The 27,954-nt window shown below is 40.1% G+C and overlaps 1 protein-coding gene across 1 annotated transcript in view; it reads right to left on the minus strand.

The window, feature by feature from the left end:
- Positions 1-27,954, minus strand: part of frem2a (FRAS1 related extracellular matrix 2a) — a 72,140-nt gene that overhangs the window by 19,712 nt on the left and 24,474 nt on the right. The window contains exons 3-6 of the mRNA XM_086308863.1: positions 24,197-24,343; positions 9,855-10,085; positions 4,075-4,200; positions 1,758-2,009 (exon numbers count right to left, since the gene is read on the minus strand). Coding sequence (XP_086164989.1) covers positions 1,758-2,009; positions 4,075-4,200; positions 9,855-10,085; positions 24,197-24,343 — 756 coding nt within the window. The remainder of the gene's footprint in view (positions 1-1,757; positions 2,010-4,074; positions 4,201-9,854; positions 10,086-24,196; positions 24,344-27,954) is intronic.

The following is a 27,954-nucleotide window of genomic DNA, read 5'->3' on the forward strand; positions in this document are numbered from 1 at the left end:
TGAGGGAAGGAAAAATGGGGCTAGAGAGAGGACTACCAGTCACACTTAAGTGTTCTTTAAGTGCTTTTCTCACCATTTACCTTACCTTACCTTCACACATAAACATCCATGCAGATGCAAGGAACCATGTGACACAAGTAAACACATGCTGCAAACTCTTGTTTCACTATTTTCCTGGCCAATTGGAGGTTGCACTAAAGAAAATGAGGCTGCAGTTTGACTGCCTGGGTGCAGGTATTAGAACACTGTCAGACAGCGTATTATCCTCTGGGAGGCTAAAAATGACACATAATCTCTCACTGGAGTTGGGCTCTCACAAACACATTTCCATTCCTTTGAACTCAGCACCAAGTCTGAAGTCTTCTGACAATTTACTACCAATCAGACCATGTGTCATGTTTCTTGTTAACTAGCCCCCAGATGCCTCCCTGCACATATGCACAGTCAGTCAATTTGGCACAATTGTTTGTATCCCTAAATGAGTTCTCAGTTGTAAGTCGTCATTGTTTTATTTATCCCAGGCTGCTGTTTGGCAGTAGCATGATGAGGCCTCTGTGATACAAACAGTTCATGACAAAATGAAAGACTAAAAGGAAAGCAAGATTATAAAATGTCTGTAAAATAAGACTTCATTTTTCTACATTTTAATCTTAAACCCAATAAAGAGCCTTGCCACAAATTACAGAAAATGAGTAAGGATGTGTTCTCAGCTTGATTATATATCTTACAATTTTTTTGATTTGACTTTTTCCTTTGTCCTAAAACGTTGGCTCTTACTCTGCTGCTTTAAATCTGCCAGCCTGTATTTGTCCAGATAGATGACAAATGGGTGTCTGAACAACAAGCGTGTAAGCTGAGAACCACGTTGTGCATAAAGGGAATGAAGACTGTCTTTATGGCCTTTGTTACATCACTGGTATTTGACCCAAATTCATTATAGACATTACAGCCTTATCTCCAAAAGAGATACAAAAATTGTGACTTTTACCGACTTTCACTTTTTAATCGATTTGGTGGCATTTAGCAAAAAAATCCAGAGCACAGACATCATTCTGTCACCGTGAAGTCTCTAAAGTAAATCAATGCAGAATAGTGAGATGGTGGAGAACGCATACAGATTGCAATAGGTATTTCCCAGCAGGCATGTCAGTCCCCAGATAAATCATCTACACATTTCTCTTGCTTTTGGAATATTTAATCTACTTTGGTCCATACGATGCTGTAACTGGATGAAAGCAGACAAGGGACGCGTGTGATAATGCAGTCCCACCGGACTTGTGCTCGCTTCTCGACTGTAATTAAAAATTGTCAGAATAGCAGCGTGACAGGAGTTTGATTCCATCTGTCTGCTGTGAGTGCAGGGTCTATTTCAGCACTCTAATCCTGCATGCCTTAACACCCGCTAAGTCTGTGAAACAAGCATAATTAAGAGAAATTCTGTGATATGAGGGCTCTGAAGAAAATTCAAAACAACAGAAATCCATGCACTTGTTTGAAAGAGTGCATATAAGCACGTGTGCTTTAACATTAAAGCCAAGCTGAAATAAATCAAATCTTCTAAATCTCTGGAGTGAGACAAGAACCTTTTGCAAAGTTCGCCACAGCCGCTGTGATTCAGGTTACGGTACATCACATCTGGCAGCAAAATGGTTTGACCACAAATAGATTTTGAAGTTTTCTCTATGAAGCTCTTAGAACTTCTAGAAATGATCACCTGAAAAAGATAAAGTTAGAAAGCTATTATTAGAATGCATTACCATCATCCGTATCTTCCAAGATGTTAACTTTGGTGGTGGGGTAGTGCATTCCCAGACGTCCTCCCACAGGCAGTGACAGAGTAACGTTGAAGCTCTCCTCTCCCTCGTACAGGGAGTCGTCTATGATCACCACGCGGCACAGCTTCTCCCTGTCACCTTTGTTGAAGCGAAGGAGGCTGCTGTGTTCCTCAGGACGGGAGATGTAGTCCGAGTAAGAGAGGACAGTGGTGGGAATGGTTCCTGAGGCCGAACCTTTAGAAAGACCAGCAACAAGAATGGTGAGTACGATGCACAAAAGCATAAAAAGAATAAAATATGATTGAAAAGACCTAATGAAAAGACCATAAATGGTATCCTCTGTACAAAGAAGATGTGTTATTGATACAAATCTTTTAATACAGTGTTCACAAAAAAAATTAAAGGAACAGTTTGAAAACGCAACAGATCTCTGTGGGAAAAAATCATGCTAAATAATAATATGGATATGGACTGGGTAATGTGTAAGAAATGAATGGATTGTCTAACGGAAATGAAATGTATTAACCTACAGAGGATTCAATCAAAGTGAAAAAATGATGCAACAGGCTTTTCCATTTTGCCGAAATTCCATTGCAGCAACTTAAGACACTCCGTAGTTTGTATGGCCCCCACGTTCTTGTATTCTTGACTGACAATGTCGGTGAATGCTCCTAATTAGATGACGCCAGGTGTCCTGGAGGGTCTCATCCCAGATCTGGACCAAGGCATCCTGGACAGTCTGAGGTGCAACATAACAGCATCACAAGGACTTAAAATGATGTCCTAGAGGTGTTTTACTGGATTTATGTCAGCTGAGGGTGGGGGCCACTCACTGCACCAGCGTAGGGTCCAACAATGGTTTCACGGTTTGTTCGTCTCTCCATTGGTGAACGATGTTACAAGCAGCATAATGTTCTCTGCGTCTTCTCCAGAGCCTTTCACATCTGTCACATGTGCTTAGGGTGAACCTGCCCTCATCCATGAAAACCACAGGATGTCAGTGGTGGTCCTACCAATTTTGGGGTTCTTTGGCAAATACCAATCACCTTCAAGGTGTCAGGCAGCGAGCACAGGGCCCACTAAAAGATGTCGAGCCTTCAGGCCATCCTCATGAAGTCTATTTCTGATGAGAGACATTCACACCAGTGGCCTGCTGGAGGTCATTAGTGTGACCTAACGGGAACAGGATGGCAGTGCTCTTCCTGTTTGTCCTTGTACAGAGGAGCAGATACTGGTCCTGCTGATGGGTTAAGGACCTTCTACAACCGTGTCCAGCTCTCCTATAGTAACTGCTTGTCTCCTGTAATCTCCTCCATGCTCTTGAGCCTGTGCAAACCTTCTGATAAACCCTCACCCTGGATGAGTTGGACACTGCACCTACTGTTCATGTCATTAACACCAAAGTAGCTGAAACTAATTAACAACTGTCTGTGCTACTTAACTGACCAGATGATATTCTCTGATTAAAAATAGTTCCTTTAATTTTTTTGAGGTGTGTATAAGAACTTGGATTAAGAGCATAAAAATAAATATGAAAATAATGAAATGAAGAAAATATGAATATGTTGTGTATCTCAGTGCTACAAATCTGTATTTGAATTTCATAAGATTCAGATTTTCAGCATAGCTAAACTTTGACTTTTAATTGCAGCAAGTCCATTAGGTCTGTCGGTGTATGGCAAGGAGCACAGAAGTAAATTTCCATCAAGTTCTGGCAAATTTGTTAGAAATCTTTCATTTTTCATTAACCGTGAAAAGCAAAAAAATAGTATGGCTGAATTATTAAAGGGGAAGCGGATGTTGTGGAGCATGTAAGGAATCAAGAATTCTTGCAAAACTTAACAGCTAAGTGTGATCCTGCTGTGCTTAGGCTGCTAACATGTGATTTGTGAAAATGCAAATGGCGTGTAAACAGCTTCTTTTCCAGAGAGCTGACTTGACTTTAAACAGATTTAACGGGTACTGTCAAACTGCATAGGTGAGGAAAAAAGCTGCACCCGACACTCCACCTACACATCAATATAACAAAGACATCGCCTGTCATCCAGACGCATATATCACAAGACTGAAACATGCCTCACTTTTTAGGTTTTAACAATTACATGATCTATTTGTTTTGTAATTTGAAGTAAGGACATCTGAGACTTCATTATACAGGTGAATATAACGAATGTAAATCAGACCCAGCTTTTTATACCGTTAACCAAGTGGTGCGATCACTGTCTGCAAATATGGCAGGATTGCAACGTATACAGGGGGGGAAATGGGTTAGATGAGGTGAAAAAAGGCCAGCCTGTACCCTGCTGTGTGTAGCAGACCACCATGAGCTCCTCGCTGATGTCTCCACTGCGGTGCACTGGGATGAAAAGCTCTCCAACATCTTCCTCTACTGAGCGGATCTGTTCAGGGAAAAATACAGTCGACTCTGTTTGGAAGGGGAAAAGAGAAAACGAGACAGTGAGAGAGAGTGAGAGTCAGGGAAAAAAAGAAAAGGGTAATGATATGTATAACAATCTGCAAAAATCCACAGTGCATTAGGCCATCAAGGACTAATACAGGCTTTTGTTCTGGTTCTGCATTAGCGAGCTGCAGCTGACATTTTCCTTTCATTTTTTTTTTATTCCATTGAAGTGGTGGTCCTGCAGTGTGCTTATTCATATTCGAGAATAACTCTCCATCGGTCTTTTGGTTTGGTGTAACCAGACGGGCTCTTCAAAGAGACCGCTTTGGAAGTTTTTCTTCTTGTCTCACGCATCGCGGACAATTACACAGGCAAGAATCTGAATTTATACCACAGAGTCAATCAGCTGGGAGTTTCACCCATCTACAGCTCCATACTCAGAGGGGTCAATCATCTCTCTCATATTTTCTTCCCCGCCTTTCTCTCCGTCTCTGACTGGAGTTTGTGATTGAGGGAGAAACTTTGAGCTAGTGAAAGCATCATCTATCAAAGCACAGAACTTACTGGCATTATAGAAACAATAAATTTTGGAGGCTATTTTCCACAGACGCACTGGGACCAATAAAAATGCTAACAGAGTGGCCGAAGCTTCAGCTCGTCCCAGTTCTTCGCGTGCCTTTGTTTCGTGCGCTCTCTGAAAGAATCGATGACTGAATGATGGGAGGTGAAAAACACTGACGAAAACTTCAATTAAAAAGGCGAGGACTGGCGCGTGAAACAGATTTATATCTGACTCAATGCCCGGCGTAAAGAGAGATCAGCAACCTGAGCTGGCTGTTTGGGATGAAGTCATCAACATAAGACAATCTTACACACAGCGGGGGGAGGAGGTCGAACATTTCTTTTATCTTACGATAAGTCGCTAAATTGTTCTCACAGTCTTCTTCCACCTCTCCGACTTTTTTTCATTCTGTTCCTGTCCACAATCTGTCACTACCCGGGGACTCATACAAGGAGACTGAGGTCCACCGCTTACCTATTCCACACACACGAGTAACGTTACAACCTGATTTTCTTCCCTCTTTCCACACACGTACTGTACACTTAGTCTCCTCCTCGCACTCTTCTATTGCCTCTAAATCCACCTACGGTTTGGAAAAGCACATTTTCAGCCAAGTGGGTCAAGTTCACCTCCTGGAGGAAAACCCACAGTCTTTTTTTAAATCATTCATGGGGATTGGAACATAAACACAGGCTTTTATGCTGGGTGTTAAAACAGCGAATACTTGCACCTGATTTTGCTATTGTTTCACCAAATAAAATAAAAACTGCTTTTGTTTTCTTTTACTCCAGCTTTTCTTTTCTTCCTATGCCTTGAACCTCTCCATTATTGATAATTTCATAAATATTCTATGGATGCTGGGATATTTTCCTTGTTGCTGCTGTTTGACTGCGTTGTGATAAATGTGCACTTTACTCATTACCACCTTGCAATGCTGGTCATGGACAAAATGGAGATGCACATGTATAACAAATGAGCCCCTAAAAACCTGCAGTTAATAGCACAATATAAGCAAAACACAATCCAGCATAAGAAGATGTAGCTCCTTGCTTGAAAGCTCTGTGTTTACGACTAGAGACAAGTGTCCATGATGACACACAAAAACACAAGTGCGTTCTTGTTTGTTTAGCAGAATGACACTGGTGCAAACGCAGTAAAAGTTGTCCTGATGTATTGTGTTCTTAATGAGAACACAAGAACTACACGACCACCTGTAGCAATGTGGCTGCTGCTTAGAGTATGCAGTCCAACAACAGGCGTTTCCCTTCATCTTTAGTCATCATTGCGTATGCATTACATATATAAAGAATAAAATCGTAGCAATCACATGGGCAGACAGCAGGTAAAAAGTAGAAGCACACTCACACATCTCTATAAAGTATGTGTTCTTGCTTAAAACACCAGAGAAAAACTCCAAGCATCGACACAGACAAGTGCAGTTTGTTCGCAAACTCCACTCCTTAATTTTGGAGCACTTTTACTTAACGATCCTCTCTCCTCCTCTAAAGCTGATATTAGCCAAGCTGACATGTTCTCCGGGGAGTGACTCTCTGGGATAACCAGACGACTAGACAAAGCCCGTTTTCATCATTAGAGAAAGAAGCTGGAGTACAGCTAGCACCACAGGCATAGCTAAAGCTTCACTAACCCATTAGAGTACAGAGTGGCACATCTCTGCCACATTAGACAGTCCCCCGAGAAGACGGAAAACAAACCAGCCCCTGCCCTCCACACACTTCGTAATTAACCCACTGGGGAGGATAGATTGAGGAGGGAAAATGTGGCATGGGGAGTGATACTGAGAAACAAAGGACAAGAAAACAAATGAGAGAGGGGTGAGAGCAACTGCAGTATGTCACTATAATGGACGCTTCAGCGTTTCCATCTTTGGTGCTCAACTGTAATTACTTGGAAGTTGCACTGAGGAGGGGGGTAATGCATGCAAAAAAATGAAAGTAAAAGCAGAAGAAGAGTAAATCTCGTCTGGATGGAGCAGAGGAGTCAGTTTGTCGCACCACTCAATATTCCATTAACATTTCAATTTGCAGGAAAAGACACAAAGAACTATGAGAGTGAAAATGGCAGATTATAACCTATTTAAGAAAGAAAGCGAAAGACATTGTGTGTGCGTAGATGTGTGTGTGAGTGTGTCAGGGTGTGATTATTCTTCTTTTTTTTATGCCTTATTGGATTTTAAGAAGCACAGATTGTGCTCAGTATTTCCATTGGGTATAAAAAACACTACTACCATTAAGAGATGAGTATTATCCTTATAGTTATTTTTCACTGGCTATCATGACAAATATGTATTTCTGCTCCTTTCCTCAGGGCAGACCTGACAAGGCCTTATATTAGAAAATACTTATATTGACAGTTCTTGATTCTGCGTGTCAGGCATATGTATTTTTCAGCCTTCTGTAAAGAAATACTTGAGTGGCAGAGGAGAATTTTTGTGCTATGCTTTATGCATTGCAGAAACTTCAGTGAATATTCAGCCTTATTCTTCGATCTGGGTTAACAAAGGAATTATTTCCACTATGCACAGTGGTTTTAATTGATTTTAATTTGTAATGCTGGGTACATCCTTCTGAATAAAATAACATTTTAGTTAACCAGTAATGACAAACAATGTTGTCTCAGTTCTTTCTACTGCAGCTCAATGTATAGAAGTAAATAAATCATTTTCAGCTTTCATGTTGTGTTGTCTGTTGAGAAAACAAAGGACACACATCAGATTAGCAGGAAGAGCAAATTGGATCTAGAATGAAATACTGTCATGACCCTGTGCCTTCTCGGCTGACTCTGTATGGCTACAAGTGTTTTTGTTGTGCTGCATCTCCCTCTCTCCCCTTCCGCGCACTGCGCTCTACCGGGGCGGAGTCATGACGGCTCCAGCCCCTGGCTCGGACACCTGCAAACAATCCTCTCACTCACTTCTTAAGGCGGCTGCTGAGAGTGCTTCCTCGCTGGATTATTGTGTAACACTCGTCAGTGTCATCACCTATCTGAGCCCTTTTCCGAGTTTCTGTCGTGCCACTACTTACCTGCTTTTCCTCTCTGTGCCAGATTTCTCGCCAGCCTGAGGACCGCCGTTCGGTGACCTAAGACCGGAGCCTGAGCTGCCTGAGCTTCAGTAGATTGTGTATATAGCCATTCCCTTCCCGTGCCTGTGTTCCCCGGAGACCCTCTTCCTGTGCCCCCTCACTTGTATATACCCGCACCTGGTGTCTACGTGTAAATAAAATTGTGAACCTTAGTGACGGTCTGCCTCCGAGTCTCTCCTGAGCCTGACAAATAAAATGACTGTAGATGCATGCCTCTGCCCCTCTTCCTTTTCTGTCCAAACACATATAATAAATACAGGTAACAGATTAAAGGAAAAACTGCAGTAATCTGTAGTAAGGGTGTCCGGTGGCTATACTGCTGTAGCCATTTTGCCAGACGTCCTTGGTGCCATTTCATGTAGTTTCAACCTTTATAGTAATGTGCAAAATTCTTGCGCTACCCCTTTTCATTAAGAGTGCCGTCTTGACAACCACCCTCACACTGAGCCCATTTCTGATGAGGCTCAGTCAGCAATATATTTTTTCCCTATTTCTTAAAAAGATGACTTTCAGATACTGTAGACCTGCACTAGGCCTGCCACTTGTTGTTTTGTCTTCCACATGTCTAGTTTACTCTGATTTTTTGAAGGACACACTGTACAACATGTCAAGATTTCACGTTTTGGGCTAATAGTTCTTTGGGAATCACCTTGTTGAGGAGAAAACATTTTCTGCCTGTCAAGCTCTGTTATTGTTGGCAGATGGGAACAAATTATGTTTTACGACCGCTTGCCAGTAAAGTGCCTAAGGATATAATTTAAAATAGTTTCTTAATTAATTGCATATCATGTGTAAACATAAAAGTGATTAATCCCACGCGTTGAGTTCATTTTTATGATTCATAAGTTCATGTTAAGTGGCTTAACAAACAAATATAAAAACATACCTGGGAAAATGGTCAGGTAAAAATCTGAGCTCTTTGGAAGCCAAAAAATGAAAGAAAAAATGAAGACACAAGGGGCTACTACTACTGGCTAGATAGTTTAGCACAGTAATATAATTTATCACATGCCTGTATATGTAGGGAAGACTTAACTAAATGAAAGGTATCATGTGCATTATTGTTTGACCAATAAAACAGAACATAAAGTTGCTGATCAGGCTGCAGGGAGGTAAATATGTACATACATTTTCAAACCAGCAGCACAAATCAACACATTTCAAAGGTGGGCACCAAAGTGTCACTAAGTCAGTGCTCAAGCAGTTGTAACGAACTGTCACAAATGTGACAAATGGCAAAAATGATGATGCTGTAGTGAAGGAGGCCTTTGACTTTTAGGATATTAAGCACTTAGTATTGTTAGATTAAAGTATAGATTTTTCAGTTCTGGTCAAAAATGTGTTTTGCAAAGTCCACATGTGATTCTAATTAGTCCCTCATTTAATGCTTTGGCCAAATTTGGCAATATCCTTAATTACAGCTCTTAGAACATTAATAAAAGCTGCAACAATTTACTTTGTAAAACCATATCCTGTTATTTGTTCATGATTTGTTCTCTTCCATTTCACAGTCAGGAGCTAGCTTACCTGAAGTAACTCTGGCCATTATCATGCTTTTCCTGGTAATGTCACTAAGTTCATCTGCCTACTTCTCACACATCCAACACGCTTTTCTCTTTTTTTCTAGTACACTAGAGGCCATGTGCTCTTCTTATGAGATAATCCTCCACCTGCATCATTAGTTCATTAGAATTCATAGGAATTACCTAGGTTGGAAGCATTAAAGGGGCCTTGTTGTAACATCTTGAAACGGTGTGAGCAAGGATAATATATGTGCAATATTACATCATAATTCAGTAGGTGATTCTATAATGTGTCTGCAAATTATCAAGTCACTAAAGCTCTCAGAAAAATCGAGTTATGAGAGCAATAACTGCCTTACTTAAGTAAATGTATTTTACCACTCATCACCGCTGATAATTGTCACATAAAACATGTGTGTGTGTGTGTGTGTGTGTGTGTGTGTGTGCGTGTTGAAGGCAGGGTAAAAGGTGCATATGGGAAGGACTGACCATCACTGGGATCCAAGATCTCAACTGTTGCCATGACGGGGAACTCTATCACTCCCATCACCGGCTCCGATAATAAAATTTGAAAGGTTTCTGCCTGCTCGTACTTCCCATCATTCAGTATCCGAACACGCCACGTGGCTCTGGTCTGTCCCGGGTTGAACTGAATTTGCCGCTGGGACCTGCCCTTGAAGTCCTCCTCCTTCTTTGCGCTGCCGTCCTGGGTGCCAATCCCTGAGAGGTGGAGGCGGTGATGGGCATGAAAGAAAGAATAGACAAGAAAAGCAAAAAAGATGAGTTAAAAAAAAAAACAAAGGAGCGGAGACAAAAGAAAATGACAATGAAAGGATGACAGGCGGGAGAGAGAAACAGATGACAAACAGATTAGATATTCACACCCTTTAATGTTGTTCAGAGAGGTGAGAAAAAGAGTGCTTTGCTTCTATTTTTTTTCTCCACTGATCACTACAGTGCCTCAATGTGTGAAATGAATTTGTGACTGAAGGATTTAAATAAGCATATTTTAGCTTACTGAGATGGATTAGCTACCATAGTTGTTAGGTACGCATACATGAATGGGTATATGTGTGTGTGTGCGTCACGACCCTTTCCCTTCAAATGCCGCTCACTTCGTCTATCGAACGTCTTTCATGTGAATCCACTTTGCAGCAATCCATCAGACATTCATGCTTGTTGATACATTTCATAAAATGAGGAAAGCTTGCTGGTACCAATGGGGTTACACATTAAACAAAAAGGAATCCAGGTGGCACAGGCCATAAAATAAAGCCTTACATTTGGAAATATGCTGCTCAGATTCCTTCCTCTATATTCATAGAGGAAGGAGTCTGAGAACAAGGTGTGCATAACCAGGCTGATGCATGTGTTTGTACATAAAAGGATTTGTTTTCTTTTTCAGATACCCCCCCCCCCCCCCCTCCCCACCACACACACACACACACACACAAAAAGAGACAAACGTATGCAGATGGGCCTGAATCCATTCAATCATACGCACAACGAGATCGGAGAGGCGAGTATTGTATGCAAAATCTGAGCTGAAAATAAACACACATGCCGGAATGAAAAGTTGCACAGTCACAGTCTTTACCATGCCTGCGAGGACCTTCAGACATTATAATTATTTGCAAAAGCTCTAATATTGCTGTACATGATTTTGGAGTTTCTTCTATATTTTTTTCTCAGTCCACCAAATGCTTCTCTTTGGGCAAAGTGCTTTGGATGATGTTCAACAATAACAAAATCAAGTGAAGCACACTCACGGTCAAACCCTGCCGAACTGTAGCCGGCAACGCATTTAGGGTAACATCTGCTGTTGCTGCGTTTTTGTCAACAGCCCCACAAGTATCACTCGGCCTTTACGTTTCCTGTTTTTTTTCTCTCTTTTTCTGTTTTTTTCTCAACAGGAAAAGCCAAAGATGCTTCTATTGCTCGGTGCAGCTAAACTATCGCAACATAGAAAATCAATTTCTCTGGGGGTGTTGAAAGCCTTTCCGGAAAATCTAAGACATGCCTAGCGGAAGTGCTGTCAGGAGAAGTCTTGGATCCCTTTTTCTTACTTGCAGTGCTATCATCTTAAGCTGGGTGTGTGTCTAAGTGAGAGCTGGCTGGTGCAAACCGGAATCCAAATGTGAATTCAAATATCATTATTGTTACAAAACTACTGCTAAATAACGGCATTGTTGGATAGACTATCAAAGCTGGTTTCATTTGCTATCAAGCTTAATGTCCTGTTCCAGTTTCTTCACTTGAGTTTAAAGTTAAATAAAGCACAAATGCTCGGTTGATTGATTTCCTTAAAGCACAGTGGAAATCCCATCAGCTTTTACAATCTTAAACAAGACATGACGTCTGTCAGCATGGTGACCTTTCCCATAATGAGTGCTAGTAGTCATTAATCTATTATTTTGTGATTACCACTGGCGATAGATCCACCTCGTGATTCTGTCTAGCAATCTGTGTGTGTGTCGTCACGGCAAAATGTGGTCCTGGAGACATCAACTGAAGTGTGAACTACTACAAAGACAGTCTGAGTAGTTTGACAAGTGCTTTTGTCTGACTGTCACTATGGTGAGCAGCTTTACTGAAAACACCAGGCTCAAAATGTAATGTTCAAAATTCAGTCATGAAGCTCCGCAGGTGTCTAGTAGTTGGGATCAAAATCAAGGCCGAGTCTGAAGATGAGTGTGATCTGAGCGCTCGCTGAAGACTCGCAGGGCTGAAACATCAACATGCTAATGACTGTCCGTCCTGGTATTTTGCCACTGCAAGATGGTCACTATTATTCATCATTACGCAGAACTTATGGGTCAGACCATATCTGACATGCTGAAACACAGACTTACACACCCACGCAGAAACACAAAGTGAAAACAATACTCTTGCAGTTGGTAATGAATGCAGCGATGGCAGTCTTTGCATTATTAAAAGCAAGAGTAGGACTGAAATCGGTTTTGCAGGTACTTTTATGTGCTGTTTAATGTTCTGCAACCAAGCAGCTAATTAGCTATCAAGCTTTCAAAATGAAGTTACCCAAGCACTAGTTAATGTTTATAAGGTTGTTGTTCAGAGTCTGTGGGTCTTGTGTTATGCAGCAGGGTGATTATTTTCTCACTTTGACTGTCTCTGCTGCATAGAAAGTTGATAATGGTGTTCTGTCAAGTGAAATCAAAATAATAGTGGGCAGAGTCATTAAAGTAAAAAGAATACGTTTCTTTCTTGCGTTTGAATGGGATTACAGGGCAATTAATTTAGAGGAAATGGGCAATGATGAAGCAACACATTGAACTAGACCCTAATGTATAAAATTATTGTCCATTAGTACTATTTAAGTAAAAAGAAATGTGCATTTTCCATTTGTAGTTGAGTTGTATTTGTATTTGGGAGCATGGCTCTGTTCTGGGACTTTCTCATCTTTCCATGTGCAGACATGGAAAGCCTGAAGCAGATCAGGGGAGGTCTGAAACAGCACAAAAACAAAGAAAGGGTGAGTTGTAAAGTGTCTTGTTGGGGGACGCAACAGCAGTAGACCAGCTGAAACAACCTAAATAATATGGACAGAGTGTCAAATGTATAAACTAAATGCAAAGAATAGTATCAGGTGAGCCATCAGCTAATTTGGGACTTAACTTTGTGGTGACAATGTCTCTCAGCAGTAGTATTATGTCAACCAAACTGGGGATTAGTTTCAAGAAAGCTCGTTCACAAATCTTTCATTTATGCTCTACCATATTCATTATGCAAAAAACTTTGTTTTGAATGTTTGAAATGGCTACAAACAAGTTCAAAAACAAGAACCCGTCTGCATTAACCTTACTGAAATATTCAGACAGTCTTTACTGTCTATTTACAGTAAAATAATTTCCATTGCTCCCAGAAACTTCAGCTAAAAGCCAAACAAGGGTTATTACTGGTCAGAAGAAATGGGGTCACTTTGTAATGATTAAAAGAGAAAAGAAAATAATAACATACATCAGGGAAGACATGTTGGTGGGAAAAGAAACGTGAGGTGGGAAAGGTGTTGATGGGAATTTGTGACCAAATGCTGAGGGAGAACTAAAGCCTTCAAGCCCTCCCACTCCTGTGCAGTGTGAGTGATTAGACCATACACTGGGTTGACATGTTTTTGTAATGTTGTTGCAAATGTAGAGAGAGAGAGAGAGGTAGAGAGGTAGAGAGAGAGAGAGAGAGAGAGAGAGAGAGTGTTATGTATGCTTTATGCGAGTTCTTTAGAGTTACATTCTAAAAATCTCATTTGGAGGCCAAGAAACATGTTAGCAATACAGACTACATGAAGAATTTTTTAAAAGTTGCTTCAGCATTGATTCATGCGTGTTGTAAATTTAAAATAAATCTGCGAGACTCTTGAAGGTCTGTAGACGATTCAGAGCAGCAGCCTCGCTCTAGGCAGCTTCTCTGTCAAGAATGCAACACATGTATCTGTTCCGAGCACAGAACAAATGATGGTGCATTTTGATAAAGAGGAGATGACAGTCAGTGCTGTTGTCTGATATGGAAATACTGTATCAGGACTTGTTGTCATTTGCATTGAGACGAACGTATGCAAAGAATCCTAAACGAGACAGCAAACTTCATCAATAACAAGGAAAACTATCGCGCAATGCAAACACACTGAATGGCCATCATTTCAAGAAACACAAGATTAGAACTTTAAAGAAGGGAAGTATGTTTGCTCATAGCTGAGTATTTCTATCTGATCTTCCTATTCTGATGATTTGTAGATCCACATCACATAAAACATCTGTACACCATGGCGTGCCTACTGGAGAGAGGAAGGGCTGTCCTTAAAAGGGTGGTGTCTCACTACACCACCCTCGATGGACTCCCTGGAGGGAAGAGGCACACAATTCCCGAGGTTGCGCTGGGGTTTCTTCTCCACTGGAGGATACATATCCTCTCGAGTGTTTTTGATCTCCATCGCACTGTTGCTTAGAGCCAGAGCGCCTTGTGTTTGTGTCTCCACAACAAGTACAGACTCGCAGATCCAAAGAGTTGCTTGCAAACACAAACACATCTTCTTTTTCTAGCTGCAAACTTTCCTTGTGTTTATTCACTGTTGTAGTTTCTTTAGCTTCTGAGTAACCTCAGCATGGCTCATTGAAACATGCACAATTCAAAAAAAAAAAAAAAAGCATGATGATTGCATGTTCATTATACTAGACTCATTTCACACCGAGGCAGCAAAGGTGGAGACTTGCGCAAAAAAGATGGAGGGGTCCAACAGATTCTTTTCTCTCCTGGTGAAATGCAATTATCTCTTCATCCCTTCTGCTTGGCAACAAAAATGAGGTTGGAATATGTCCCACAGGAGATAATATATCTTAACCTGGCAAAAGTACACCTCATTAACAATTCATCTCTCAGGGCAAGGACAGACCAGAGAAGGACAGTGCTGAAATAAAAAAAAAAGTCTTCAAAGGATGAGCTTTGACTTATGCAATAAGTAAAAAAAAAGAAGAATGAGAATTCAATTCCATCTTGTGTCCCTATGGGGTCCCTCATATTGCTCATACAGCAAGGAAGACAGGAAGCGAGAAGGAAATGGAAAAAGTCGAGGAAAAGAGAAGGCAAAGAAAGGAAATGAAAGGAAGGGAAGGAAAGATGTACAGGAGATGTGGATCTGAGAATGGAAGGTTATGTGGAGGGAAAGTGCGAGAAGGTGCAAAAGCAAGTGGAGAAACAGAGCTGAACCAGCATATGCACCGAAATGTGTAACAACCAAACAAAGGATACAACAGAAGAGGAAGGCAGAGTGGGAATAAGCAGCCAATGAGCACAGCATTGGACAGATATACGACTCATATTTCCACCCAATATACTGTCCAAAATTTGGAGTGAGACTGAAGGGGAAAAAGGTAGGTATAACACAAATAAGGGAACTTATAGAAAAGAAACAGTTGATGTCAAACACCGAAGGCTAGACTATTAGTCAGTAACGGCGCAAGAAAAGGAGAGATGGTGCCTTTGATGAGTAAAAGGAGGTTAGAAGCAAAAGGACGTCTCTACCGTAAAATGAGGTGAGGAGAGATTACGGATAAAAGGGAAAGAATGTGAGACGAGCTAAGTGGCCCGACGTCACTGGGACGGACGCTTTGGCAGAAGGAAAACAGCGACGGGACTTAATTAGCGGGATTTAGGCTGCACGTTTATATGTTTGGTCGAGAGTGGAATTTTATTGTTTTCATAAGAAATGAGAAAGCAAGGTGAAAGCTTAAAAAGTAAAAGAAGAGGATATGAGGATAGAATTCGGTCTAATCCGCATGGCCTTGTCCAGCCCTGTTCTGCCTGAGCTGTGCTTTGCGGGAGCATCTTTGAACCCTGATCTTATCTCTGTGTTCCTCCTTCACTGATCCTCTCTACCTGAACATCCTGTTGTGATGGACCATGTGTAACAACTCTCCTCCACTGTTGCCTGGCACCACACCAGCTTTCATCAGCTAACCCTTGCAACAGCAGCAGCAAGCTTCTGGCAGCATCATCGGGCAGCTTTCTCTCTGCCTTTCAATCCTTGACACAATCCTCCAGAGGTGTGGACTCGAGTCACATGACTTGGACTCGAGTCAGACTCGAGTCATTAATTTTATGACTTTAGACTTGACTTGAAAAAATGTTCTAAGACTTGTGACTTGACTTGGACTTTTACACCAATGACCTGGGACTTGAATTGGACTTGAACCGGTTTACTTGAAAAGACTTGATATTTTACCCCAAATATAAAATTTAACATGCATATTATATAGAGATTGAAAATGTGACGTCATTCACGGGTAGAACCGCAAAGGATTCTGGGAACTCGTGGCAAGCGGTACTAGCGCACGCAGGCTTTCAATTAAAATCAGTTATACAGCGATAAAAAGAAACACAAAAATGTCAAGAAGCCGTTGTATTATTAACTGCAATAGCCGGTCGCATGACAGCCACGGGAAGCCGACGGGTAAAGAGATCGGTTGTTATCGGATTATGTCGTTGAAGAGAAATTGTTCAAGCCATGTTTCCGAAGTAACAAAGACGCGACGGATGGCCTGGATTGCAGCCATTCAAAGATCAAATATAACATCCCAGAACACTCCAGCTCACAGGTTAGTCTGCTCCAAGCATTTACACGAAGGTCAGTGTTTTTTAGTAGTTAATACGTCATTTTCATAACATAATTGGTGATATAGGTTACAAGCAAGTCTGGCGCTGAACAGAAATTGTCGCGCTATGCTCCTTTATTTATTGTGCATAAATAGTGAATTGTCCTGACACAATATTGCGTTTCGCTTCTGTTATTATGGTACATTGACAAAAACATATACTTTTATTCACAGGATAAAACAGGTTTTTTGTATCACTAATTGCCCAGTACGATTACAGCATACAATATTGTTGTCACTGCTACATTTCTGTGATGCTACCAGAAATTATTTCCACTACTAATTAATTACCGTTGAGCTCAAAGGTCCTATTAATAAACGGTTAAGGAATGTGTATTTATGACGACGATTTGTGAGACTGGTAAACTTATGATACGTACGATGGTCTTTCGTTCTACACGGTGCATTTCAAGGTCCTGCACCCATCCGTCGGTAAACTGTACCTGGGCTTGTTGCAGTGACCTGAAGTTACTAAACTTCATGAGTGTATGCACTCACTCCAAGAACCGTATGATTATAAATATGCATATAAATATGCTAAGATGAGATAGCTGACTTCATCTAACTAGCAAATGTTGTCCAGGCTACGTTGGTGATACAGTTTTTTTTAATGTGTATATTTTTGTCATGCGATTTTAAAGCTGGTCCTACAACCGCATCCAAGAATAACATGCAGCTTATCTCAGAACTGTCGGTGAAAACTATTCTTGGAGCTAGGTTTAATTGAGCTGCATTTTAAAGAGGTGCAATTTCACAATTTGTGTATATTTTCTAAGTTCACTATTTTGTCATGTGTTGAGAAAAACACAGATTTTAAAATTACATGGTCTAATATTTACATTTAGCATATAACTGCAACATTATTTTTTCGTTGTTTTTTTTTTTAAAGACTCGACAGGACTTGAAATTCAAAGTTTCAGACTTGTGACTTGACTCGGACTTTTACACCAGTGACTTGAGACTCGACTCTGACTTGCCTGACATTACTTGAGACTTGACTTGAGACTTGAGGATAAAGACTTGAGACTTACTTGAGACTTGCAAAACAATGACTTGGTCCCACCTCTGCAATCCTCATCAAATCCAATGCAATTTTTCCAACTATTTCCACATACGTTATTTACTTTTAACATTTCTTTTTAGAGCTGTAACAGTTTCATGATGGGATCCATGAGTCTGTCATTAGAATTAATAAAAATATTATTTTCAGATGTAAATGTTTTGCTGCATTTTCTTTCTGTTTTATAATAACACTATAGTAGCTATTAAAGTCATGCACCTCACCTCAGTCCAGCTCGTGTTTCCCAAAACCGCAGAACAAGCAAGAAATGAAAAAATAGCTGTTCTCCTTGTATTTGTGTAAAAGACTTTAGACACTGGCTGCCACTTATTACGAGTCTACTGAAAGCTAGCAAAACTTTAATGCCAGCTGCCATACGTGTCTTTCATTTCATCATCAAGGTTTCCCTCTTCTGCTGGATCTGAGCTTTGTCCATCAAAACGGGTCTCGTAACGAGCCCTCCTGAATTTCACTCAGAATTCTGTCCATTTATTTCTTTTATAACTGCAAATGCAACAACACTCATGTGTTAATATTTTGCAATGAAAATAAAAAGCGAAAAAGCTCATAAGTTTGTACCATTCTAACAAACCTGAAAGTCAATATTCGCTATGATCGCCTTTATTCTTCAACGCCACCTGCACTCTCTTAGGCAAACTTTGTTGTAATTTCTTTAAGTAATCTTCAGGGACAGTTTTCCAGGTTTCTTAAAGGACATTCAAGGTTCTTCTTTGAATGTTGGTGAGGTCAGGCCATGACTGATGAGTGTTTCATTGTGGTTTTCTTCTTGGTCCAGGTATGCTTTTACTGCTCTCCCCGTGTGTTTGGGATCAATGTCAGGCTGAAAATTGAAGCCACTGCCAATCACATGCTTTCCTTCAGAAGTCTGATGCTACTTTTCTGTTCATAATTCTATCAGTTTAGACAAGAACCCCAACACCACTGGCTGAAATGGATGCAGCAAACCATGGCAGAGCCTCCATGGTGTTTTACAGAACGCTGCAGACTATCATTGTTGTCTCTCTCCTGACCTCCTCAGTACATACTGACAAAGACTTGAAACAGAAATTTTAAATTTGGGATCATCACTCCATCAGAGCTGTTAGCACTGATTTTTAGTCTAGTTCTTGTGTAATATCTGTTTTAATTCTTTAAGAATGGCTTCTTGACAGCCACTCTTCCACTGAGACCATTTCTGCTGAGACTTCAGCAAAAAGCACCTGGATCACGTCGAGGGTAGGATACATCTCACATGTACTGTGTCGGGTTTTGCTGGATTTTTTTTCCATCTGTCTTAAGGACATGACTTTCAGATACTGATGATCTGCTATAGATATTTTTTAGGCTTGCCCTTTTTCTTTGTTCTCCATTTGCTTGGTTTCTTCCAATTTTGAAATATGAAAAGGTCTCAGCTAATAGCTCTTTACCTGCCAAACTGTGTTATCTTTGGCATTTTTCATAAATAACCTAAAGACAGGAACAAATGATTTGCTTTGCCAACAGGCTGCTAGTAAAGAAAGTGCCGAAAGATACAATTTGAATTGGTTGCTTGCTAAGTTGACAGTTATGTGCAGGCACGACACTGGCCCTTGTGACTGTTTTATATATCTCACTGCAGTTTTTACATTTTTGCAATAGAAATTAATTCGTTTTAAATACTAAACATAACTATAAATAAATACATGTCTGTTACACAGACATGTATTTAACAACAACAACAAAGCAACATCCCTTAGTTGACAGTTACCAATAACAAGGGGAAAATGAAGAAACCTATGAAGAAAAACATGTTGGTTATTTTTTTTACATTGATCACTGTTGCTCTAGACTTCACCATATTTTATTATTAGTGCCTAAACAGTGCCACAAAGGCCACATTAAAACAAATAGACTGAAATTTGAACACTCCATGTGTATTTGCACTTAGAGTGATTTAGATTGGTGCTGTGGAGGAACGGTGCACTTATTCTCTTAAGACTAACGGCACTTTCAGCTGCCATCTTATTCCTCAAGGGATCACCAGAGCAGATGGATCTGCATCTTCTGATTTGGCTCAGATTTTATACACAGGATGCCCTTTCTGATGCAAGATGCTCATTTATCCAGGCTTGGGAACAGCAGTTGAAATTTGCTTGTTAATGGCCCCCAGAGGCAGGGTTTATGTCACTCTCAAATCACTATTGGTTAACATGTTCACACATAAGGTGAACATGTTACCCACTACACTGGGGTACAACTCCGATGCTCTTAAGACTACAATAAACATTTCTTTCTTCTTGATGTTGCCTTCCTCTAAAATGTACTAACCATGTAAGTGCACATGAATAACACATTCATGCATAGCGGCACGTCAGCATGCCATGTTAGACATTCCTTTTAAAATGCTGGCTTGAAAGTCGATGTGTGCGTGTGTGTGTGCGTGTGTGTGTGTGTGTGTGTGTGTACTATGTGAGTGTGGTCAGAGATAACCAGGTGCTCACACACCAACTGTGCAAAGAGATGAGAGTCTGAACGCAAGCTTTCATGTGTGCCCAAGAGATACACTTAAAACCTTCCCAAGAGGAATCAAATATACACACCAGCACACAAACACACAAACACACACACACACACACACACACACACACACACACACACACACGCACACATACAAGCACACACACAGGTAGATGAGTCTTAAAGCTAACATTAACCGCTACACTGTGATGCTAACACCTGACCCCGCGATTAACAGAATAATGATGAGAGGTGAGAGAGTAAAAGCTGCTTACAGCTGCTACTTCTCGCAGGGCAAACGAGCTGAAGCATAACAAAGTACTAAAAGGGCCGTTCAGGGACAACATCATCACCATCCTTTTAAACTTTAAACCTCCACAAACAGTCAGACATAAGCACAAAAACATGCTGTGCTGTTCTTTCCAACACAAAATCACCTCCGTCTGTTGGTCATAAGGCTTATTAAGAACTCAGGCAGTGATGTTTGTGCGACTGGCTGGATTTAAGATTTGACTGACACACACCAGCATGTTCTCCGCCCACACTGTGTTATGTACATGGATGAGTGTCACAGGCAGCATGATGCCTCCTTTATTTCAAATCCGATGATTCACTTACATATTGTCAACATTCAAAAGAGGGGACAAAATGCGACTTTGTCACTGCTGCCATTGTTTTCAGTTCCGCCTGTTTGTTTGTCTCTTAGCAGGATTACATAAATACGACCAGGCTGATTTTCCTGAAAGTTGGGGGAAAGTCAGAGCACGGGTAAAAGAGGATTACAATAAAATTCTGGTGTCTGTGGCCTACACACACCATAGCACCACCAATGAGTGGGGTACCTTTATAAATACAGATTGTAAACCAGGAGAACAATTTTCACGTCAGTGTTGGATTTCATGGCTAAAACCAGAATCAGAAGACATCATTTTCCATATTGGATTTTATCTGTATTAGAAATTATGAAAGAAAAAAAAATTTGTGCAATTCTCAAAAAATGTATCTTTAGCTCAAAGCTTGCAAATATTACCTTATAGATTTTTCAAAAGTATTTCTCTCTTACAGCCCATTGATAAAGCTGGCAATCAAATAATTAAAATCATGCATTATATAGACAGGGTGTAGGCTCTGGGTCAAAAAATTGATGCCAATGGAATGACTTACACATGATCTTTTCTTTGTGAAAGTAGGGCGTAACTTTGGCTGGAAAAAGAAGTACATTGTATAAAAATCTGTGTGTACTCCTATCACTTGTCCTCAGTCTGGATGAATGGTGAGAGTTGTAACATCTATGTTTCTATGATCTGTAGCGTGAGTAGAGAGCAGGTCGAGGAGAGCCTGGAGAGGTGGAGATGTGAACTGGAGAAAAGAGGAATGACAGTAAAAGAAAAGGAACACAGGTGTAGCAGTAAATCTGCAAGGAGCAGAGTGTAAATACCTGGGATCATCCATACAAAACAAAGGGCAATGAGGAGAAGAAGAGAGTGCAGAGAGGGTGGAGATGAGTGTCAGCGGTGATTTGTGACAGATGGATTGCAGCAGGAGTGAAAGGGAAAATTTACAAGATGATAGTGAGACCTGCTATGATGTATGATAAGACAGCAGGTGGTAGAGCTGAAGATGTTAAGATTTTCCTTGGGAGCGACCAAGATTGAAAAGATCAGAAATGAGCACATCAGAAGAACAACTGAGGTGAGCAGTTTGGGGACAAAGTTGGACAGGCAAGGTTGAAATGATTTGGACATGTGCAGAGGAGGGATAGCGGATATACTGGACAAAGGATGTCGAATATGGAGCTGCCAGGGGGGCGGAACAAAGACAAAACACCACAGGGGCGATTTATGGATGTATTGAAAGGGAATATGCACAGGGTTGGTGTTATAGAGGAGGATGCTCAGAACAGGGTGAGATGGAGGCAGACGATCTGCTGTGGCGACCCCTAAAGGGAACGGCATCGACCGGAAGGCTTGCTTAATTTATGACCTCAGTAAAGATATTCCCAGTGACTTTATGGTCTTAATTGCTTGACTCAAGTCAAAATATCATTTTGTGAATTACTGTCCCATAAAGAATAAAGGCTTCAAACCAGGATTTTACAAAGCAATAAGCCAGGTCACAGTGCTTTGTTTTATATTCAGGTATTCGGGCACCTGCATGGACACAGGATTCAGTTTCACAGACGTTACACTGTAGCAACCGAGCACCATCAACAAGCAAAAATGCACTTTTTTCAATTAACTGAGTGTTTTTGACTCCAATAAATATTCCAAATCATTTTTCTTTTGCATCGACTTAATGTCGTCTTAATCAATTCCCTGCTCTTTCCTTTATTTTGCAGCTCAGAGTGCTGACTCATCAAACCTGCCAGCAGCTTGACAGTGATCGACTGAAGCATATAGGCCTGCTTTCCACTTCCTCTACTGTTTTCAGTTGCGCTATGCACTACAAAACCCCCCCCAGAAGAAAACAACACAAGTGGTCTATAATAGAGTGCAACTAGCATGCCATGAGTGATACCCAACTCTGCTTTTGGATGATTGCGGGAGATGGGGATCAGGGGCATGGGGAGCAACCACCTGCACGCAGATGCATCTTTATTTGGAGCGCAGAGTGTCAGAGTGGTGCTGTGGTTAGCAAGGCAGAAAACTTGCTCAGGCAATGGGAGACATGCAAACTACACACAGAAAGGTCCCCGCTGATTAGAAAGCTGTTTATATGAGGCACTGCTAACCAATGCACCACTGTCTATTCAAAACAACATTCTGATAAAATAAAATGACAGTTTATTGATGTGAATAAATAAAATAACATGTTTATTTTTATTGTATACATATAATGTTATTAATAATTTGCTTCTTCAGTTAGCTAGATAAGTGATTAAGACATAACAAAATAAATAATAAACTCATTCAAAAGACTGAAGTCCACAAGCCGAGCAAACAGACATTTGTCAAATAGCTAACAATGACCGTGGCATTAAAACTGCAGGGGACGGTCGGCCATAGTCGCCAGACAGAGTGAAGTCCAAAAGTCAGAAGAGAAAAACATATAAATATTCATTCACATCTACAGCTTTGTATTACTTAGAGACAAGGTGATAATGGGGTGAGATTTCTCTTGATATGAATGATAATGACCTAAGTATGTAACAGGAACTTAATGTACAACCTCAGTAAAAGCCATAAAACTGTCAGTGTTTTCTTTGCAAATGTTGCCATAGCCATCTGGTCAGTGCATTTTTTATTGCCTTTTGACATGCACGTGTTTTAATATTTATTTCATGTCCTTTCTTAACCGTCTGGGACAAATACAGCAAATGAAAAATTATGGGTTGCATTACACCGGTTTCCTGTATGCGCCATTAAAGACAAAAAAAAAAGAAAAAAGAAAAGAGTTACATCTCTGTACATAGCAAAGCACTGACCTTGCAACCATCTCAGCTTCCTAAATCTAATAAAACTTTTTTTTTTGCAAACTAAATTGGCTTGAAGCCAGAAAATATTACTCTGACTTTGAGGACAAATCTGGTCAAAATGTGCGTTAAAAGGAAATTCTGCAATAGATTTTTAGCTTCAATAGCATTTTCATTTTGCGTGAATGTGTGAGCTTTTGTTAAAAAAAAATTTTGTTGCAGAAACAGGAATGTGTAGCTATGAAAAGCCTGGCATTTCAAAAGACACTGTAAAGCACTGAAATTTTAATTGAATTCTACGGAAAAAAGACAGTAAGAGAATATGAATTTGACATCAAAACTAACAGGCCATGCTGGAAGTACTGTAAAGTTGTACTCTTTGCTTTTACTAAATGGTTGCCAGCATGCAAGCATGTGCTGTGGAATGCAAAGCCAGAGCACCACCAAATTATTACAGATCATCTCTATGGGGGATGATCTGAAAGGTTTTCAACAGTTGTTTAGAATTTGCTTGCATGCTAAAGTCTCAACCTCTGCATTTGACGAGAGATCAAGGACTTTGATAAGTTGGCTATGAATATAATATAAAAAATTGAAGCAATCCACCGGACATTATTGTTCAATGCCATCCCTTGAAGACAAAATGCTAGACGATAGAACATATGTCCTCTGATCAGAAAGGGAGACTAAACAGACTCACCAACGAAAGACGTCTCCCCCAGGTATCCTCTTCGTCTGAGCACCACGTCCAGAAATTTCTCCTCCTCATCCACCACATAGTACTCTTTCTCCAAAGAAATCCAGGCCCAATCCAGACAAAACTGCTGTCCTTTCAACTTGTTCCCATCTGAAAAAAACCCAAAAAACATAAAAACACTCCTGACTGTAAACTGTAATATTTTATTAATAGTTTCTCACTTATTAGAAGTTTAGCCATTGATTGAATTCTGTCCCTTCAACAACTCGTACAGTTTTTCTAAATATGGGAGTATTACGGTATTGTGTATGTGCTGAGGTGGATCTGGACCTGTTTATTTCTCTGACATAAAGACTACATGCTGCATTCATTTTCATTTTGCAAAAACTAGAAACTAGAAAACTATGATTGGAAATTCTGCCACCCGTGGGGGTAATTACCGTAAAACTGAACGAAGACTAAGGGTTTTAATTATTTTTCAACGCACAGTCCAAATGTTCACAACACATCTGCTGCAGATTTATGAAAAAGAATCGGCTTTCCTTTGGTGAACTGCTTTTTTCTCTATCTTCTCTATCATCTTGATGATTCAAGCACACCAGCTAACCAGTGTTATGAAAGAAAAGTTTGTTGAACAAATGGATGTATTAGTGCTAGGTTAATAGAGCACTCAATAGCTGCCACTTCAACAAGTAGGCCAGGAGGATGATGCTTTGTGGAGCTGATTTGCCCATCTACTGCTTGCAAAAGTGGATTGGAAAAGGTAGAGGAGGGTCGATTTTCTTTTTTTTACTTTTGTGTAGAAATGAACAATACCTAACTCTGCATGCCATTCCTGGAAATTATGCCTGAGTGGGTGTTATAGTGGTAGAAGATAATGTAGAAGTGAAGAACTGTTTATGGAACCGTTATTTGTAGACCGTCAGAAAGGAAATCTCATTTAGCTCCTCTGACGACAATTTGCACAGCTGTTTGTTCTTCCAAGTCATTTATGCAGCTTACATTCAGAAGCATAATTCCTGTTGAAAGCACACAAATCATAGCAATTTTACCTCCATCATCACAGAGGCATCCCAGTGCCTCTGGGGGAAAAAAGAAAAGTCAGTTGACTCTTTAAAACTGTAAAGTATATTTACTTAAGAGTATAATCAAGACTGGAAAAGATATCGAAAATTTGTACTTCTACTGTGAATTCAGGTTCTGCTCATGATCAGCAGAGGTGAAAAGTTAAGTACTTTCCAGCATGGCACAGACACATACGCACAACATGCTGAGGTGAGGAGACAGCTAATCAGAGTTCATGCATCCTCAAAAAAGCCTGTAGGCCAAGTTCAAGCTTCATTTAGCAGGTGCAAATCCAAAATTGCACACATGCGCATCTCTTCGATTTTAACTCCACTGCAGCCTGCAACCTTGACTTTCATCCCGGCTCTCTGTTAGTAAATGCAGCATAAGCCTTCTGAAGTCGTAGTTGTGTGTGTGTGTGTGTGTGTGTGTGTGTGTGTATGTCTGTATGTGTGCGCATGTTTGTGCATGTGTGACCTCTCACACTGGGAGAATATCTGTGGACAGACAATAGCGATCTGAGTCAGTGGGCTTCAGACTGTCTCATTCCTCCAGCCTTTTGGAGGGATAAAAGACCTCTCACATATGCTGACCGTACAAAAAAAAAGCAGCTTTGAAATCATCCTCAATAGAGCTAAATTCGCTTTGCAGCGTCTTTCAAAGGCTTTCCAAACAGAAACTAAGCAGAAGCTTTTTTTTCTTCACCAATTAGGGCTTCTAGTTCCAGAGCAATAAATTTTGAGGATCAAGTTGCTCTGAGAAATCTGAAGATAAAACTTTGATACTTACAGTTCTGATGCTGCATTGTGATGTAGGATCTATTTCATGGCACAATCACTGACTGCCTTACTGCTGTGTGTTTCCTCCTTTCCACTCTATTTTCTAAGATTTGTTATCCAGTTTACCAGCACACTGCTACACATGATGTGAACTACTGTATCTCATTTGGGTCCTTGTAGCTTGACTCAACTTGGATAACTTAGATAATGTTGCATAATTAAAGCGCCACCTATACTTCTATATATTATTACTGAATCAAGTTACTACACATAATCTGAAAGGGTTGTTTGAAGCGTCGAGCTGTGGAACTTACTGCCAACTCTGCCTCTGCAGGGTCTTAAAAGGGCTATTCAGTGTTTTGGTTTTATGCCCTGAAAAAACTGTTTGGTTCAGTCTCAATGCTTTCATTAACCCCACTGTCAGGTGGAACAAACAGCCCTCTTTAGAAAAAGAAACACAAAAAAACAAACTCCAGTATACCCACTGCATGCTACTCGAAAAGCACTAAAAAGGAAAAATGCCAAGGAGTTACAACTTACAGAGTTATAACAGAGCAACCTGATTAAATTACTGTGTAATTGCAACTGTAAGCTGCTATAGTTGCAAAGAAAAAAATGCATAAATACATAAATTAGGTACATAAATTGTTAAACAGAAAAGCAAATCTACACTAACATTCCCAGTACTGACTGGAGACAGATAAAAAATAAACTGGCTGTTGGACAGAGTTGAGAAATGAAATAATAAATATTGGAATACATTTGGCTAATGCAGGTAATATCATGTCAAAACAGTAAAAGTGCCTTTTTAAAAAATAGTCTTTTCAAAGCATGCATAAATCTCATAGTAACCAAAATCTCAGTTTTTCCCCTTCAATGTTCTCCTTTTAATGATATTTAGATCTTTACCACCAGAGGAAACCCTATTTGAAGCTAAGGCATCAAAACAACTGTACCTTCACACAGGCCTGAGTATCAGCTTTGTTCTTGAATATACTTCAGGGACCAGCCTAAATTCTCACACTTTGGGCTTAGGGAGGTTTTCAAGTCACAAAACTTGAGGCTATGCAAAGTCAAGAGATGTTAGCGTTAAAGTCAAAGTGGAGTTTAAAGCAGTTTTTGATTTTGTAAAGCTGAATCTCATTAACTCCTGAATCTGACTGAGCCAAAGCTCTCAGATTCAGCTAGTGAGCTATCTGAAGTGAGAGTTAAGCGAAAGGAATATATCAGCAATACTGCAATAAAAGTAGATTAGGTTTTAGAAAATGCTGCTAAGGCAAAGGGTTTCTTTTTTAAATTTATTGATAATAAATGACTATTAATATTGATAATAGTCACTAACCCCCACTATAACAACTTTATTGACATATTCAAAGTCTTCCTCCTATTTTACACAGTGTGTTGCTATGCTGGGTATGATGGAAAAACACATTTACAGTATTTTGAAATTTTCTAGAATTTTTACAGTTTATTGTGTTTTCTTTTTGCAACCCTCCATCTTTTTTTTTTTACAGCAATGAAACATCTTTCAGCTATAAACAGACATAAACAGACTACCTTGTTAGCTGGCGGCACTCAATGTGTTATTCAATGGTGTAAAGGCGTAAATTTAGCAAATATCAGTGTTACAAATTATTAATTGTTTTAAAATCTCAAGTGAGTCATGGTATTTGCTGCATCATCCTACTGACTGGGGTCCGTGCAGACCCCAGAAGTATATTTTTGTAATATCTCATAGATATATAAATATATCGAGAGATTTTTTTATCATTCCATTTTTGTATGACTTTGTGAATCATTTTGTTCCTAACGATGCCACATCGTTCCTTTTTATTTTTCTTTGATTTGTGCTTTTTAAAAATCCAAATGTTCTATGAAGTTTTAATAAAGGGAATGATTTGCTCAGTTAGTGCTTAC

Source organism: Aulonocara sp. 'chitande type north' Nkhata Bay, linkage group LG10 (genome assembly GCF_057382095.1).
Source record: "Aulonocara sp. 'chitande type north' Nkhata Bay isolate Kocher_YH1m ecotype deep benthic linkage group LG10, A_spYH_male_GT1.1, whole genome shotgun sequence".
Lineage (NCBI taxonomy): Eukaryota > Metazoa > Chordata > Actinopteri > Cichliformes > Cichlidae > Aulonocara > Aulonocara sp. 'chitande type north' Nkhata Bay.